Raw genomic sequence first — 18,779 nt, 5'->3', positions numbered from 1 at the left:
GTTTAAAGATAAAGCAAACATTATTTCCCTGCATCCAACAATACACTACTAATTTGTATTGCTTCCACATACTACGTTGCTTTGTCAGCTCTCTGGACTAATTATAACTGATTAAACGAAGAAAAATCCACCTTTGCAGAAATGTACCATAACTGAATTGAGTATTTCAGAATATTCAGGTATGTAGGCAGATGCACAAGCAGAGAAAGCAGACAGTAAAAGTTTTAAAGAGTTTCATAGGACTGGATTGACCAATGCAGTAGGAGCCTTACTTCTGCTCATTCTGAATGCCAGTACTGTTAGCCCACTCCACTGCTGGCATAAAAACAACACAAGGCAGAACAGCACGCAGACAACTGTAGCTGTACGATCAGAAGTATATTCCCAGAGAACAGAGAGAATCCGGTAGAGTTGCCTCAAATCTCAAGGATTTGTAACTATCCAGTGGGAGATTATCTCTATTGCTCATAACGCCGATGGTGCAGAGCCACAGCAGCACAGCCTGCCTCTGTACCCAACCTCAGGCTGATCCTGAGCTGCTTCTACATCCACAGGAGCTCCCAGTGGAGCTGAGAAAGCACCCACTGAAGTGTGGGCACCCCCTAGAGGAGAGGGAACGCTCTGCCAGCCCTCTACTGTGGCCCTGCCAGGGGGAAATGCAGTGCAGGTGAAAACCAAAGGAAGGAGTAAGAATAGCACTCAGCAACAATCTCTGCATAATGAGTATTTTTATAGCAAGGGAAGTGACAGTCAGAGTCTCACACTAGAATTTTTCAGTTAGAAACTAAGACAAGGCTTTTGTAGACTCCTGCTAACACAGGTATCCAGGAAACAACGGCAGTGACGAAAAAGCAGAATATCTTTAGATCGCCAGCAGCAAAACAAGGTTACAGACTTGGCCAGCAACCCTGCTGTGCTATTACAGAATACTGCAAGCCATCAGATATATCTCATGGACTGATAAGACTAATTTACAAACCAATAACAGAAACACAAGATAAGGAGTCAGAGAACGAGCTTTGCTGGACATCTATTGCAACAGCAGCGTTGCACACAGGCTTTGGTTTCTCAGAAAGTACCACCCATGGACAGCCCAAACAGCACCGAGCCACTGCATCACAGAACCAGCTTCAATTCTGCTACCAGCAGCCCCAACAGCACATACAAAACCTTCCAAGAGAAATCAACTCAGCATCATTACACTGGCAACAAGCATTACACAGCCATTATCATCTTTGCATAGCTGCAACCTTTCCATAAGGAAACTGACCATAAAAAGAAGAGAAGAACATAAAGGCAACCCAAAGACCTGAAAGCACAAGCAGCTTAAAATAAAATAATAAATCAAAAAACATCCAAGGAATTTTCAGGCATCACAATGATCATTTTGATCATTTTGGAAACCTGCTTTCAGAGGTAAAAATGGACAGATAAGCTCCAGAGGGAAACTGGAAGAAATTAAGTCACAAAATGTCATGGACATGAAATTGGGCATGGATCCTGGATGCTTGGCATGACTAATGTGGTGCTTCAAATACTCAAAGGACAACTTTGGGAGACAGATGTTGATAACATGAGGGCAGCATTCATTTGCTACCTCCCACCCTACAATCACCTGCATTAGCGCCTTTCTCAGACACACCAGCAGCCCAAAACGTGCAATTCCAACTTTTACACATGGAAACCTAACACTTATTTTATAGATAGTCACTACTTCTGAGCTCATTATAATTTGGTACTTCCAAACTTCTGCAGTTTAATGGCCTTTCTCCATTAGCAGCTACTACCAACAGCCTTTTCAAGAAAGCACAGGAAACTTGTCAACAAGTCAACATAGACTTGCCCCTGCAAAGTCTGTATCTCTTCCTAACACCCTACAGCTCAAGGCCCATAAAGGCAAGGATGCAGAGAGATGCAGATGCAGTCTAGCAAACACACTCAGAGCATGACAAGCACTGCTGCTTCTGCTCAGTCCCACACACAGCTACTGCTTCCTTCTGACAGTTTTGCAAGCACACGTTGAGTTTTACCACCCACATCCTGCCAGGCCCTGCAAAGCAGAAGTGAGCAAATACACATTCACAGCCCCAGTACAGAAAATGATGGCATCCTGTATGAAGCTGGTATAGGTTCCTTAATTCTCAACCAGAACTCATCTCTAAAGACATACAGAGGGAGAGGATGGAAACTGCTGAAACTCATGGCAAACTGACAGCGTAATGTGCTCCGAAATGCCTCTGGATCACCCTCATTACATATCTCTCTAGCGGACCAAATCTAGCATTTCCCTAGAGCACCCTCAAGTCTTATCCTTCCATCTGTAGACCTCAGTGTGATGTACAGATGTCCACATACTTCTGACAGTAACTGGAACGTGCAGTGTGTTTCAGAACTGCCGTTCAGTCCCTCGTTCACCTTAGTAACCAAACCCCGACCCGCCGGACCCTCGTTACACATCGAGGAATGGGCATTTCTATAGCGGTGACAGGTGTGCCCACACCTGCGCTGCTGCAGGGAGAGCGTGTGTGGCAGCAAGGCAGCAGCGCGGGGCCACGTGTGGGAGCAGGGCGGGGGGTGGGAACACGAGGCGGCCGACCATGGCGGGAAGATCGCTTCTCCACGGCAAGCACCTTCCGCACGGCCTCCTCTGCCTCTCGGAGCCCCTCTGCAGAGCGAGTGTAACGCGCCTCGCAAACAGCGACAGCCCGCAAGCAGCTGCCCAGCCTTTCCCCTCAGGGATCCCGCACGGTGAGCGGGCGGAGCGCCGAAGCAACGTGAGCCCGCGTGGCGGGCGGCCTGACAGCGCGGCTCCCGTCAGCGGCACGGAGCGGCGCCGGGAGGTCGGGGAGCAGCGCTCCACCCCGGGCGGAGGGAGGGAACGCCGCAGGTGCAGCCGGGAGAAGCGGCGGACAAAGAGCGGCGGCACCTGCACTCACCATCGGTAGCAGCCCTCGCTGGCCTCCAGCGTGAAGTTGACGCGGGTGCCGCGAGTGAAGGGCAGCAGCACTTTGGGGATGTTGAGCTTGGAGGAGGCGGCGAGGCGGTGGAGAAGGAGCAGGAGGAGCAGCGCCCGGGGCGCGGGGGGAGCCATGCTCCGCCACAGGGAGCGCCGCCGCTGGGGGCGGGAAAGGGCGGCAGTGCGCTGCGGGCGGAGGGACGTCAGCGGCGGGGCAGGGCGGGCCGGCGCCCCGGGGGGGTGGAGGGGTGAAGAGAGGAGAGAGGCCGGGCCTGCCCTGCCGTGCTTGAGGGCGATAAGAGGCTCGTCGAGCGCCTTGGCACCCAGACAGCTCTCCTCAAGGTATGGAGCAAGTTGGTTACAATAGACTTCACCGATTAAAAACGCAACCTGAATCCTTCCCCCCAGCACAAAACCGCCACTGAGGAGGTGTGTGTCGCCTTTCAACTTTTACATTATGTATCGTTGTATATTACACTGTCACTGTGCTGGTTGTGCTATTTACAGTGTTCCTAACAGCTAGGCTAAGCAATGCTTCTGTAATAAAAGCATCAGTTTGTTCTATCCTTCAAATACATCCTGTATCCTTTCTGTGTGGTTCAAGTAGGAAGACTTATTTTCCTGTACTCTTCATATCGTAGGTAAAGAAGTGGTGTGCAGACCAAAGTGCAGAAAGAGGTTAAGGAAGCCAGAAAGGGAACTCCGTGGGACGTGAACTCTGCAAGCCAGGTGAATGCAGTGGTGACTGTGGTCTGAGCAGCTTGGAGCCCCTCCAAGGAGCGCGGTAAGTAGGTGGATTTCATCAGCTGGCCTTATGCTGCCTTGACCTTTGCCTGTAGTGCTCAGAAGTGTGGTAGAACATGGGAAGCAAAAATGAGAGAGGGCTTAACCAGCACTGATAGATACATAATTATTGAAGTATTCAGAGCCTGAATTGGAATCAGGAAAGTACACATTCCAATTAAGCATTTTTTCCCCCCATTTTTTGTAAATACTTTGCAAAACGTGTGCTTTACCACAAGATACTTGTTGGACCTCATAGTGGAGAACATTATTGTAGTGCTCATTGCAGTTTGTTGCAGGTATTTTTTGCTGAAAACCTAAAATGAATGGATGATGTACATAGGGATAACTGTGCTTCCAGATGAAGGAATTTCTGTATTTATTAATTTGATTTTAGAAGTTTGGACACACCTTAAAGTGCTCTGAAGAAAAAAAAGAAAACAAAAACCATCTTATTTTTAAGTGAAAAGCCAGACCAATATTGCAGTCTTACCTTATTGACTGTGTTCACTCACCTGTATAATTATTTTGCCATATGTTCAATGGTAGGATCTTTACCATTCAGTACATGAGAAAAGTCAAGCTTCTTGAATTAATCACTCGTACTGTGAATGAAATTGGTTAAATATTCAGTGAGAAAAGGGACACTAAGGAGGGAAGAATCATTTTGATTTCTAAGTATGTGAAGTCTCTTTAGAGAGTTTGGATGCCATCCAGGGACATAGCTGACATGTTGGCCACTTACAATTTACATTATCAAGTTCACTGTTTCTCATCTATTCTAAGCAAGTAAACTTACAAAGGACTTCCTATTTACCTGGGAGTATACTTTCTTCCAGTATTTATTCAGTTACAGTTGTTAGTTATCAGACTATTCCCTGTTCTGTCCTAGGATCTGTGTTGTGCTGAACAGTTCACTTCTCACTGCAGCTTCTGTTTGCATATTCTCATTTTCTGAATGCACGTAATGAAATGCCATGACTTTAGAGAAGGGCTGAACAGCTGCAATGTAAGTCACTGGGAACTGGGCCCAGAAATATTTACAATATTAAAAGTTCTGGCAAATCAAGGCACTACGCACTAAATTGCTTCCCCAAATACAGACACTTCTTTGTGTACTCTGTCACACGGTTTGTAACCTTCATTCATAGTTGTGTTCTGGAGAAAAGTTCAGAAAAGATTTGGATATTAGGGAAGGATGGGATGAAATAGCCCATGATCAAATCAATACCTTACGTTTACAGTCAGTTGCAGTGTGATTACAGCAGAGTGGCTAAGGAATAGTGAGTACTTTGCTTTGAATGAGGTGAGAAAAAGTGCTTCCTAGCTGTTAAAAAATGGTTTTACAATCTGAGTGTATCTCATACATATACAGATACTACTTTGGCAAAGAATAGGTTAGGAGGCAAACTTGCTGCACATTCTGAGAAGTTACTAAACTTGTTGTTTGACAGTATAATTGCTGCAGTGCTTGGATTTCTTTTTCTGTACTGCGGTGATGGGACTAGTGTGGAGTCAGCACATCTTTCTCAGGCAGAAATGGCAGTACGAGACGTGTAGAAGTATTTTCAGGTGGAATGGTGGTTAGCTGGCATATTAGACAACAGGAACAGTAAAGATGTATTTGTAAAGTGAGATGTTTATACATTGATATGCATGTAAAAGTAAGCCTGATGAGGAGCAAAAATGGAAATTCTTTGGTCACAAAGAATGCAGTTATTGAACGATAATGGGAAGTTCTTTAATGAGCTGCTTAGATGTGAGAAGGATAAAGGCAAACAATAAATGGTTATTCGCAGCTGAGACTGAGTAGAACTGTGATTTAAAGAAATGTGAGAGGCAATCAAAATACACTGAGTAAGTAACAAAACACCAGGTGCTGATGCAGCTTTTGCACTTGTCTTCCCATAGAATTGCCTCAGCTCTTCCCCTGCCTCAGATCTCAAGAGTATACAATACAAGTCCTGTTTTAGCAGTACAACTGCTTGCAGGGCTTATGTTTGGGAAGGCTGAACCAATTTACTGTGGATACTAGGCATGTATCCACATGCGTTCCTGGATTGAGGCCTGAGCATCTGCCAAATTTTGACCAAAGGAAACATCAGCTTCAGCAGAAAAAGCTTATTAAACAAACAAACACAACAACAATAACCAAAAAGTAGCCAAAGAGCTCCTGCCTTTATTTTCAGGCATTTCATATTTTAAAATGTCTGAATAATTTTAAATCTTCAAAAGTAGTTCTAAACAAAACAAACAAGATACCAAGTGTGAACAATTACAACTCTAAAGGTTAAATTCCAGACAAGTAACACAATGAGTCCTAGAAGATTCTATTGAAGTATACTTGCTCAAGCTTAGTATTACTGATAGTTTCAACCGTATCCTACACGAATGTGTCTATATGTGTTAACAGTATAGGGCTCTGCATTGTATGAGCAGATAATTGCATTGTGTACAGTCCAACTGCATGGACAGTTTGATGAAAATGGAAAAATCGGAGTTCACACAGTAGATCAATGAAAAAAAAATAATCTTCACTGTTGTCCTTATGAACCTTTCAAATAAATTAAAGTCTGAAGAGAGGCACCCAAGTAATTGTACTTGTGCGGTAAATGAAAAGACTGTTCTTTTAAGGATGTGGATTCCGTGGTTGAGAATCCAAGGCAGACACACCAAGCTGGGTAGGAAATGAAAAGGGCAGGTTAATAGAGTTGGAGAAAGAAAGTGGTCTGTTAGTAATATGTTTGTGTGGCATATCAGAACCTTTTTTTTTTTTTTTTTCCTGGTGTTCTTTGTTTAAGGAGAATAAAATTATATCCTGCAAAAGAGCTGGGGAAGATGGTCAATTTCCTTCCTTCTTATCAGGCCACATCTGATAACACTTGAGCTGCCCTCATTGTGTCTATTTTACTCATCTGTGCTCTCAAAGTACAGTGCTTTATGTGTATTTCCTGGCTGACTATTTCTATAGCTTTCATGCTTTGCTTTCTTCCTGCTTAGTTTGCTGTTTGGTTCCATCCTCTCATCTGCAGAGCCCTGTAAAATATCTCCATCAAAGAAGCATCAGCCATGAAAGTGAAGTCACCCTATATGTGAAAATGTACTTAAACAGTCAAGAGAAGAAAAATAGATTGTAACAGGCATCCCTTATTATGACAGGGGTGGTGGGAATTATTAGTTTGTAGATCACTGTATTTGAGTGTTTGGTTATAACCATCCATTATATCAAAACTATATGAAAGCTCTTACCAGTGTGGAAACATTACACAGCTGTTAAGCCTGACTGGCAGAACGCTCACTGAGCACACATCAGTCCTGCTGTTAGAGGTGTGTGGCTTAGGTACCTGCCTCTGTCAGGTCTCTGATCTGCTGCTACGGAGATTGAATTGCAAGAGAGTGCATTGCATTTCATTACTTTACAATAGATATCATAGGCACAGAGTATATAAAGCAACATTCATTTTTCAATTATTTCTTTATTGCTTTCTCTGCTAGTAGAGTTATCATGTTCAATTTACTGTATTAGACTTTTTGTGTCTTCATACGCATATTGAAGATTTTATGAGCACGCTCTCAGCCTTACAACTATTCTCCGCAAAACTAATGATGAATTTATAGCAACTATAAAACTGAACACTTTGGTTTTGTCTGCCAGTATTTTCTTTCCAAGCTGCATCATGAGAAGATGTTTGGCCAAAGGAAGGCATAAATTCCGGAAATTACTAAAATCAAGGCAGCCAGTTAATGGTAATAAGGAAAGAGTGTTAAGTTCCAGCAAAGTTGATTTCTTTCAAGTTATTTAGAAGGGACCACTTTTGTTTAGAGACATCAGTTAAATCAGAGCCAAATCTGTCATTCATTGCTTTATCTGGTCTGCCCTGGATGCCATGGGTACTTTCTAAATGTGTACCAGGTAAGCGTGATGGAGTCTCAGAAGAGAAATGTAGCTCTTTATAAATCTCTATTCCTATTGTATAAACCCATTTGATATGCAAGACTTTCCCAGATAGTATAAAACACCGAGAGCTTACTCAGTTATTCAGGATGTGTCTGATAACACTGAGATTATGAAACAGTAACATCAGATAAAAATAAACGTTTTTAAACATCAGAATTTATCTACCTTTCTAATGTAAATTTATGGTTATTAAAGAAGCCTATTTATAGCTCTTTTCAAAGTGTTACATAATAGTGTTTTTTTCAGTGTGCCTTTTTACAGAGCTTGAAATCATATTAATGAGCTATTCACTGAACAACTGAATGAATGCATGAGTGATGAGAATTCACAAGAAATAGATGAGTAACAAACAAACAAACATCCCAACCTTTGTTTCCCCTTAAATACATCAGGGAAATTTAGGAAATCGCAGAAGTCTTAAATCTTGAAAACAATTAGTCAAATGTATAAATAGGCTTATGAATATGTTTAATGACTTAGGTAATGGCAATAAGGAAAATGAATTATGATCTTTTCAAGGTTACTTGGTTTCATATTATGGTATGTACACCTCAGAAATGTTAAATGGGCAATCAAGTACAGTCGTTCTACATCTTTCTAAATGTTAACACTGTTCTGAATTGTTTTCTTATTTTCTACGCTTTAAACACCAACATGGGACAATTTATTATGCTCCAGCATCTCTTCTGTCTTCCAGCAGAAGTATTTTGAGTCTTTTGACTTTGCTTATCCTAGCACTGGTAATGATAGCATTATACAAATGCCTCTCAAACACTAACGTGCATGGGGAACAAACCTCTTCTGGGAAGCCTGAAGCAATGTTTGATCACCCTTATGGTGAAGAAATTTTTCCTTTTGTCCAGTCTGACAGCCTCTACTCACCTAGGACATGCCTTCCAGCCCTTTCATCTCCTTTGTTACCCTCCTCTCAATGTATTCGTGTATCTTAAAATCCTTTTTATATTGTGGACCCACAACTGCACACAATGTTCAAAGTGATGCCGCACCTCTAAAGGGCTTCTGTACCTACCTAGTCAGTAAGATACCTCTGTGTTTTTCCATGCGTGCAGTATGTAACATGCATTTCAAATGTAAAATTAGAATTTACTTTCCACTCTAAGATCACACAAGTACCAAAAAAATCAGGGACTCCTGCTGACCTTGAAGAAACATAACACAAATTCTGCTATTTCAGTAATGAGTTCTTCCAAAGAAGATTTAACTTACTGCAGTGCAGCAATAGTAGAAAACACAGGAGGTTCTGCAATACACACCAGAATACAATGTTATGTATATATTAAAATCTACTTACAGATTAAAGTATGAAGAGCAACTGCACCATCTTGTTCAAATTAGCTCTAAGATCTACAGATTGTCCTTCCTGAGTCTCTGGCTGTATGATTCTTTCATATACCCAAGTAAGTTTTGGGCTTGCAAGCATATTTCTGCCAAAGTACTTTTAACAAATTTGCAGGTTGTTTTAATGGGTTTTTTCCCCCTCCCTCTTCTTCAGGTTAGGGATGAAGCACAACTCATTCTGACTTCCTATCGCTGCACCATTCTTATGTGGAGAATTTAATTCATTAGGCTGTCAGTTTTCAATTCAGCGGGAGGTTAATATTAGTATGTCCCAAGGATCTGTATTATAGTTAGTACTTAATATATTCATTAATTATCTGGAAAGGCAGAAATGAAGGGTAGGAGAAAAAAAAATGAGGTCAGCAGGATTTGCAGATGACAAAATTGTTTAATGTAAGTCTTTATAAGAGGAGGCTGTGAGGAGCTTCACGGAAACAGAAGTAGACAAATTGGCAGCATAATGCTTGATGACAGTCAGACGTTGACAAATGTAGCCTAGTGCACATAAGAATGAAAATTCTGAACTGCTTGTATGCGTGGTTCTGTTCTAACTTATCACACTAATTCCAAAAGGCAAAAGGAACATCCAGCACAGTATAGAAATTCTTCCCAGTGCTCAGTAGCAGTCAAAATCTCCATAAAATGAGATGTGATGGGGGGGGAAAGCATAAAAATGATACAATATGATAATTGGGAAGTCCATCTTGAAGTCTGTTTTTTTCCAATGCAAGAAGCTCTAAACCCTTCATTGTAACACATTCTGGGTAAAGCTGGAATCTGAACAGTGTTTCTCTTCCTTTGCTTCTGTTTAATCAAGCGTAGTGCCATTTAGTGATATTCTCTTGAACAGATTTCTGTTGCACTAAGAAGATCTGATCTCTACAAGATCTCATCTGTTCACTTTTATTCCTATGTGATTACCCTGCGCACCATCATTCTTTCATTTTATTTCTCCTCACTGACTGGCATCTCGGTGATGCTGTTTTTTAAGTTCTCTCTAAATGTTCTCTCTTTGGACCCCAGTGGCATGTTTGCTTTCTCCTTTTTCCCCCCAACTTGCTTTTTTTATTGGCTTTAATTCCTTCTGAGGAACTTTTCACTATCTCAGAGCAGCTCTTTACATAACAAGTGTATTAATAAGAGGATAAAGGGACAGGAACCTATGAGCTTATTAGCATTACACATGCTAAGGTTAGTTATGATATAAGCAACACTAATTCTACAAGACCAGATGCTTTTGTGAGTTGAACTCTGTGAAACGCTTGTTCTTGCTTCTCTCTTGTAAAAAAGGTGGATGAACTAGGATGAAACAGACAAATAATAACTAAACTTACCACTATGGTGTTCCACTTAAAACTTGTAAAACCCTTGGAGAGTCCCAGCTAAGAGCCCCAGAAATGCCATGCCATCTGGATGATCTGGATCTGGATGATCATTGTGGTTCAGTCTCAACCCAGGCTGTTCTATAATCATCTCTGCCCATAACTGACTGTTTTAATTGGTAATATTCAGACTCAAAGCTGTTATTTGAGTAAAGAAAGATTTGTTATTATGAGAATATTTGAACTCTTTGGTTCTAAATAATTAGTAGGACAGGACAGCAGAGAAAGGTACTAAATTATTCACTAACGTTTGGCTAAATTGGAAAGTGACCCTTTCAAATTGAAAAACACTTGGTAAAAAACAGAAAAATCATCTCTTGTCTGTATAAATAATGAAGGATGTTTTTTTTAATTTAGAATTCAAATAAGTAAATAAACAACCCAATGCTTGCTTAGCTTTGTCAAACTATGTACTTTGTTTTACTGAGTTCTGAATACATTTGACCCTCAAGGAATTTCCTTTCAGATCTGATCTTGCATCTGCTTAGTTTTAAGGATTGTAATGCAAATCTACTGAGAAAAATTACACTGAAAGCCCCATAACCATTTTTTCCTTCCAATTTATGTCTGAGTTTCATCTTGCAATGAACTAAGGAGATTAGTTATGCTGCAGAACTATGTGCTTGTGCAAGTACTATATTTGCAAAAATAACATACGCTTCATAATTCAAATATTAAGCAATAGCTCAGTCTCTTAACTGTGCCCTTTTCTTAATCCTATATCTTCTTGTAAAGGACATAATTTAATTAAAAGCAACTAAACAGAGCTCAAAATATTCCTTCAGTGCAATAACCATCTGTAACGGAACTAAATATTTTATTGACTTCCTAAATTCTTTTTATGAAATTGCATCATTATAATCACAGGCAATTTGCCCCTTAGCAGATTTATGCACACATTTATTTTGTACCCTGTAAGCTCTGTGAATTGTTATACTTAAATTACGTATTTTGCTTTAAATTGATCCAGAGATGTGAAATAAATGTACCTGAAAAGTGGAAATAGAGTCTGGAATTCATGATTGATTGCATTTGCTATAGCAAAATGTTGGCATTTTGCATAGAGTGACCTGAGTCTTGTTACAGACTGCGCTCTGCTCCACTGGTACTGGGTTGGTACACATTCAGACCCAACAGCTATATATCTGATATTGAAAAGCAGAAGTTGTCCAAAGTTTTGTCTTCACATTAAGCTGATCTTCACCCCCTGCCCCTCCATCCATCTGGCTATTTCTTTCTTCCTTATTTACCTAAACAGTAGGGAAATATGGCTGTCTAATAATTAACAAGGCGGGTAAACAGTTCAGTGTTCCAAGGCAGACAACCAGGAAGTAGGATCCTTTTCTAGACAAGTCAAATTAGCATCTACTGTGCCAGAATTAGAAAGGGATAAACAGTATTTATCTTTGACTACATCACAACTAGTCAATCAGCTCTCCAGGAATAGGAAAGATGAAGCACTGTCCAACACAAAGCATACCACAATTCAGGCATCAATGTGAGTAAAAATTATGTACAGTTTATTTCATGCTGAGAACAACTCAATCTTCTCTTTCTGAAGTTAGATATTCTAGATATTAGACATTCAAATAAACCAATAGCTTACCAGAAGACAGGCTGTTACAAAACATACAGACAAGTTCAATTAAAAATATCCTAGAAATTAAAACAAACAACAACCACACACAGAAAACATATGAAGTAAGACTGAGTGGGAAGAAGAAATGGAAACCTGCAGCACGTGGTGGGTCAGGGAGCTGAACTGCCTCAGCCATTGTCTTGCTTTGCTTTTTCCCAGCTTTTCTAGTGGTGAAGGAAGTAAGAGAAGTCGCCACCACCACCCCCTGCTGCTACATTTAATCACCACGTGCCACAAATCAAGATGGTATAAGCTGCAATTAATGCCATCCTAATATAAGAATGGGTGTAATCACAGTAGCTAAATGAGAAGGCTGCTAATTGCTGGTCATTGACATGCTTCAACAGATGAGCAGCCTATTAGTGTCAGAAATGAGGGAGGTTTGTTACTATTATGTTATGTGATCAGCACATCTTTGTCAAAATAACTTCCTGTGGAATAAAAGTAAGAGATGAGTTGCTCCCTACGCAGTAAGAAAATTTTTGTTAAGATAGTTAAAAAAAACATGGGTTTGTTTCACTTCAGTTATGATAATCAGTCAGATGGTGTGGAAAACAGAAGGGGATTGTCTGTTCTCTGAATTTCTCTTTCTCTTTGTGAACGCTATGAAGGATCCCTGACTTTGACGCTTTCCAAAAAGCAAGTGTTGCTTAAACGAGGACTGGAGCAGGATGTGCTAAGTCTATATTTGTCCCCAAGATACTTCTATTATCACTTTATATACGTGATACGTATATTTAAAATGTTCCTTGGCTTATATGATTTCTTTTAAAATTGCAATAAGGCCAAGAAGTGCTGGGATTTCTATCTGTTTGTTTTTATTGAGGAAAATAAATGCAGGTCTTGCTCCAGCTCTGGGAATGCCAAGCAGTAGAATTTGCCCCTACTGGATTTTGTGTAAGTTCTGGCTGACAGCCACTCCAGCCACCCACCAGAGCACCCCAGAATCATGCCCTACATGCAGAGCTAATGTGGGCTCTCCTCTGGCTCTTTATCTACTTGCTGGTAGGGCTTATCTTTGCTTCAAAGATTTCTGGCTTCCTTTAGGAGTTAAGCTGTTGCAGAGCCTTGTCTGCTTGCTCTAATTTCTGTGAGCAGTATATCCAGTTCTGGATCAATACCAGTGAATTTCACTTTATAAAAATGTTACTTGAAGACTGAAAAGGGGAATTTAAGAATACTGTTGGGAAGTCTTATAAGGATTGTTATCAGTGTGACAGTGTATGGGAAATTGGTAATCACAGCCTGAACCTCTGATTAATCAGCTGAGGCAAGTGTTGGGTCAGGTGTGGGAGCACGGGTGAGAGTAATGTAGCTGTGCTCCCAGAAGGGGTGAAGCTCGACTCCACCTCCTCTAAGAGGTGGTATAAGAGGTCTATATTATTCAAATATGTTTTACCATTCCTATGTTCTTAGAATCATTGCATCATCAACATTCAGCAACTGAAATATCTGTCTTTTCCTACCAGTCTTAATGTGCTGGACTATATTAGCTACCTATTTATTAAAACAAGTCCTTTGAAATGTAGATATTAATTTATGATGCCTAATACGGTTTGAGTCTGATTATATGTTAATTAATCTTTAAGTCACACAGTGAGATTAAAAAGGTTCAGTCTACTTATGGCAAGACATTCTCATCCAAATGTGTAAACTTTTCTTGGTGCCTGTGGGAGACTTTATTTTAAGGCCTTTGGCTCTGCAATAGAATTTCTGAATAGTTCGGAGCTAATAAAACCTTTAAAGCCTGGAACAAGGCTAAGGTGTTATTGAGGCTGTTGTGTGCTTTTTCCTAGTTCTGTCGTTCCTTTGCTTTGGTTGTTTATGCTCAAGCAAATGTTGACGTTGAAATTCCTTCAGGATATCTCGTGGCATTACTCCATTGCAATTTATGAATCTAAAGCTAGCACAGAAGTAAGAAAATATTGAAGTGGTTAATGGAAATTGTAGGGGGACTATTATGTCACAGCTGAACTGGTGATAGAGCACTTGGTGAAGGGGGGAAAAAAAATCAACTAAATGTGCTTAGTTGAACGTGTTAATTATTATTCAGAGACAATAGACAGTGCATTATTAACTTCGTCATGTTTCTCCTCCATGTTCCTGCTCACCCTGCTAAGTAGTTTGCTGCACCTCTCAAGGGGCCTCTGATTTCTTCTTTGAAAACATTTGTTGCTTTAGAAAGCATCTCATTGTACTCAATACAGCTTTCTTTAGTTTGGTACTGATTTGTCAATGTTTACACTGCATGAAAGTGACTTAAGCCTCAGGCTTCTTTCAGTGGTTCGTTTAAGGCTCTAAGCTGAGCCACTCCCGTGAATTCGAAAATGCAATTTAAGGACTTCTTGAAATAAATCATTGCTGGGATTTGTATCCTCTGAATTCTATTGAGATAGTCTGTCTCTCATTGTGAAGATATGATTCTGAAGGCACAAAGTGGTGGCTAGTGGTATCATACTCTATTGTTTTAAAACCAGAGGATTTCAGTTAGATGTAATTCAGCAAGGGAGAAGGACTTACACTAGTAACAGCAAAGATAAGAATGTGAGAAGAATAATTGTGTCTTTAAGGAGCTTTCAGGCCTTGCATTTCCAGCTGTTTGGTACCACAGTGAGGGAAGAGAACAGTATCAGTTTATGAGCTATAAAAAGCACAGGCCTTTTCTGCTCTGCTGGATTATACAAATCAATAATTCCACATTTTTTTGCACACTGTGGAAGTAAATGTCTGATCTCAGTCATGTCATCGCGTGGCAGATCAAAGCCCTCGGGATCAAAGGGATTAAAGAAGCGCAGGTTCCTCAAAATACTGTTTTCCAGTTGGAAAAAATTAGATGAGTTTCTACAGAAACTTTAATTAATGAATTTCTATTAAAAAAAAAAAAAAGTCCCAGTCTGCAACAGGGTAGTTTGAGGTTACAATAGCACTGTACGGTGCAGTAATTTGCAAGTGACCCAAAGGATTAATCACGTGCAGATTATGGAGAACTGGATCTATAGTCCCAATATTAACATGGATTTGCTGGCACTCTTGTCTCTAACTTCATTGTTTCTTAATCTGGAAAAAATCCTTATGTTTCACCATTCATCAAATATTAGTCATTTCAGCAAAATGAAGCACTGTAACTCAAGTCAATTTCTTTTCTGTGCGAGTTTGAGAAACTATTGAACAGCTTTTGCCGTCACTTCAAAAATGAGGTCATTCACCAATTTCCCTCATTCTCCTGAATATGAAACAAATTACATGAACGGATGTAATAAACATACAGTTACTGGTGGCCTGACCAGGCAGTCTCTTTCCTACAGGACTCTATTCAGACACATCTTTCTATTTGCTGAAGTAAGGCTTTGCTAGTAAATTGGACTCCAGCACCCTTCTCCAAATGGATCTGCACAAGCAGATCCCTTCAAAGAGGCCAAATCACATCAACAGCCTAAAAAGAGTTTCTGGGAAGGCCAGGGTTGTTATCTGGAGTGGGAGGGGGGGGGGGAGAAATCAATCAATCTGAAGCCACATTATATAGTATTTCCCTTTGCAAAGGAGTCTTCGCCTCCCAAAGGTGTTTTTTATGGTTTTCAACGTGAAATGAATGATTTCCTGGATGATAAAGAGCAAATTAAACAGGCCAACCTTGAGAGCTAATAAGTTGCAGGTTATTTGTTATAACAATGATATGTCTGTGCTTTCGAGTATGCAGCAATTAATAAACTCCCTTAGCACAGAGCACCACTGTTATCCATAATGTTGTCAAAACTATTGAAGTTCTACTTTGTTTCTACAGAAGTAGAACTGAAAAGGGGCAAATCTTTCCCTCTGTCTTGCAAAAATAGAGCTATCAGTCTGAAAAGAACATCGATACACTGTACAAGCTGGGCTGTAATTAATTGTCTTACTTTTATATGAACGCTAAATGGCAGAACGCACCTGAAGAACTATTTACCAACAAATTCCTGTCTGCAAATGTGATTTAATTTAAGTTCAGGAGTTAGTTTAAATGAAAATGAAATAACATACTTGGAACTAATGAATCAAACAACTCTAATTAAGCATCCAGCATTAGATGGTTAGAAACAAAGATTAAAGGTGGGGATGCTTGAACTAACACTGAGGCACATACAGGAAGGGCTGGAACAAAACCCGTTAATTAAAAGATAATGTCAAAGGGATGGAATGTTTTGTTGGGATAATGGTCTCCTGCTGCACTATTAAGGCTGAGGTGACATCCAGGAATCCATCAAAATGAAGGCCAGCCTAAGCTGGCATATTTAGAAGGCGAGATATTTGTCTGCAGCTTTCACAGAGGGGCGGTGTGCCTCCTGATTGCTTCTGTGCCTCGTGTGCTGCTTGACAGATACTGCTGCTATCGATGGGCAGTTTCTCGTGATGGTGCTATTGATTTAGCTGTACAGTTGCATAAGAAATGCTGTTTGTGTACGTTCAAGCAGGGTTTTTGAAGTACTCTCGGTGCCTTTTGCCTTGGATCTCATCCTACTGCACGTGGTGGCTGTGGCAGCAGCTGCTCCCTCCTGGGCAGTGCCGGCCCAACAAGGGAACTCCCCGCCCGCCTGCCTGGGCCCGGCCCCTCCCTGTCTCCGCCCGCGGCGGGCGGGCCTTGGGGCTGGCGGTGCCTGGCCGCGGGGCGACCCTTCCCCTGCGCGGCTTCGCGGCGCGCCCCATCCCGAAGCGGGGATGTGAGTACGGCCGGGGGCTACGGGTGGGCCGAGCCCGGTGCTGTGGCGGGGGCTGTGCCGGCAGCGGGCGGCTCTGAGGGTTGGGCCGCGCGCAGGCCCGGCGGAGGCCTGCTCGGCTCCGGGGCCCGGCGGCGGGTGGGGCGGAGCCGGGAGGCACTCACCTGGCGGGGCGTTCAGGAAGCGGCTGCGTCCCGTCCCTTCATGTCCCCCCGGCTCCTGCAGTCCGGGCCGTTTCTCATTGCAGGAGAGGGGGCACAGTGCGTCCGGGGAGCTGCTCTTACACTGTAGGGTGCGGGAGTGAAAAATATTCAGGTGCATAAACAATTGACTAAAAATGGTAATTAGTTTGGGTTTTGCTTTTCAAGGCCTCACAGAACCGAGTTATATGAAGGTGTTCCACCAACTTGCTGGCCTATCGTGTATTCCCCAGACTATAACATCACATTCATGGGACTGGAGAAACTACATCCGTTTGATGCAGGGAAATGGGGAAAAGTGATCAACTTCTTGAAAGGTAAAACAAACAAAAACCCACCACATAGACCAACATTTGAATGAACCAATCTTATTAATGCCAATAATTAATGGTAATAACTGCCAGTGTAATAATGACTTTACATTATTATTGCTCCTTGTATAGACTTAAACTATGCACGTTAATCATTGGAGTGCTTTAATATGTTTAAGCATCTGCAGACGTAAATCCAAAGAAGCTGATGGCAGAATTTGGTGGGTTGAATTCTGTATTGTACTTTGTTGAAGATGTTGCACATTAAACAGATGAAATTGTTGGAGCAAGCATCCTACAGCAGGGCATTTTAATACAAAGGTTTATTTCACAGTCCTTTGGAAATGTAGGTTCTTGCTCGCTCCACTGAACAAAGCCCAGTTTTGTCTCAGTTATGGTGTCTGTGCAGAGTGAAACTCATGAAATGTGATTGAAAATTCAAGCTCATTAAACATCTTGCTCTTCGCAGCGGCGTGAATAATACTAGTTAGAGAAGCCAGCTTGGTGGATTCCATTCTGGCCTAGAACTTTACAGGGCTGAGTAAAAAGGATTAAGGAGAAATGTAAGCATAGCAATGTGTTAGACAATGTTAAAGTGTTTCTGGGCTTTGGGATTAGAAGACAAGCATGAACTGTAGAGCATTTCATTGTTTGACTGTATTGGTTGTTAATATACAGATGGTAGCAAAGATGGTAACAAATGTACAGAAGGAATAAGCAAAGGGAAACTCACCAGTGGTGGTGCCTTAGCCAAAGAAGCTGGGGCAGTCCTCACTGGAGAGCAATCTCCAAGAGATGCTCCCTCAGTGGGAGTCAGCCCTTAAATGTGATCTCAGAGGGGATGGAGTCGAGCTCCACCCCTTCCGGGAGCACAGCTACATCACTCTCACCTGTGCTCCCACAGCTGACCCCACACTTGCCTCAGCTGATTAATCAGAGGTTCAGGCTGTGATTACCAATCTCCCATACATTGACCTTTACAAGAAAGATGCATGTAGAATGAGAAAAATTTCTACCCCTGAAGTGAGCACCTGAGTCTTGAAGCACAGCCTGAGTCAGGTGCTGTATGTGCATAGTTCAGTGCCGTGTTTAGACTTCAACAGAGTTGTGATGATTCTTGCCTTTTCTTGCAGTGTACGTACACGTGTATGAGAATATTTCCATTGAGTTTCCTCTTGAAGACAGATGCTGTTTGCAATTCCATTTTCTTCTTTCTTTTTGAGGACTGAACCTGGATCCAAAATGAAATGCAGACTTCAGTTTTCTGGCCAAAATCGCAAATCATTACTGTGTTAGCTTCAAGCTTACAGTTTGGCTTGCAAAACCTGCCGTGCAGTTTGAGAGTACCATGGTACCATGTACACTTTGCTCTAGCCAATGTGCATGTCTGACTTGGGAAACCGCTGCTGTTGATGACTGCCTTGTTGTGGGCTGTAATGTATTTTACTCATGAGACTGCAGGCAGTCTACTGACAAATGGCAGTTTTCAGCGTGAAGCATCCA

At 41.6% G+C, this 18,779-nt stretch overlaps 2 protein-coding genes across 6 annotated transcripts in view; one reads left to right on the top strand and one right to left on the bottom strand.

The window, feature by feature from the left end:
• NUP210 (nucleoporin 210) overlaps positions 1-3,174 on the bottom strand; it is a 54,807-nt gene extending 51,633 nt beyond the window's left edge. The window contains exon 1 of the mRNA XM_072347193.1: positions 2,937-3,174. Coding sequence (XP_072203294.1) covers positions 2,937-3,091 — 155 coding nt within the window. The 5' untranslated portion in view covers positions 3,092-3,174. The remainder of the gene's footprint in view (positions 1-2,936) is intronic.
• Positions 2,570-18,779, top strand: part of HDAC11 (histone deacetylase 11) — a 35,326-nt gene continuing 19,116 nt past the window's right edge. The window contains exons 1-3 of one of the 5 annotated variants that reach the window (XM_072347198.1): positions 2,570-2,748; positions 3,598-3,740; positions 17,134-17,282. In XM_072347198.1, the coding sequence (XP_072203299.1) occupies positions 17,216-17,282 (67 nt within the window). In that variant the 5' untranslated portion in view covers positions 2,570-2,748; positions 3,598-3,740; positions 17,134-17,215. Of the gene's footprint in view, positions 2,749-2,800; positions 2,942-3,187; positions 3,386-3,597; positions 3,741-16,664; positions 16,769-17,133; positions 17,283-18,779 lie in introns of those variants that run through there. The other 4 variants (XM_072347195.1, XM_072347197.1, XM_072347196.1 and 1 more) reach the window with 4 other exon arrangements.

The sequence above is a fragment of the Excalfactoria chinensis genome, chromosome 12 (genome assembly GCF_039878825.1).
Source record: "Excalfactoria chinensis isolate bCotChi1 chromosome 12, bCotChi1.hap2, whole genome shotgun sequence".
In the NCBI taxonomy this organism is placed as follows: domain Eukaryota; kingdom Metazoa; phylum Chordata; class Aves; order Galliformes; family Phasianidae; genus Excalfactoria; species Excalfactoria chinensis.
This window is presented reverse-complemented; position numbering and strand designations above follow the sequence as displayed.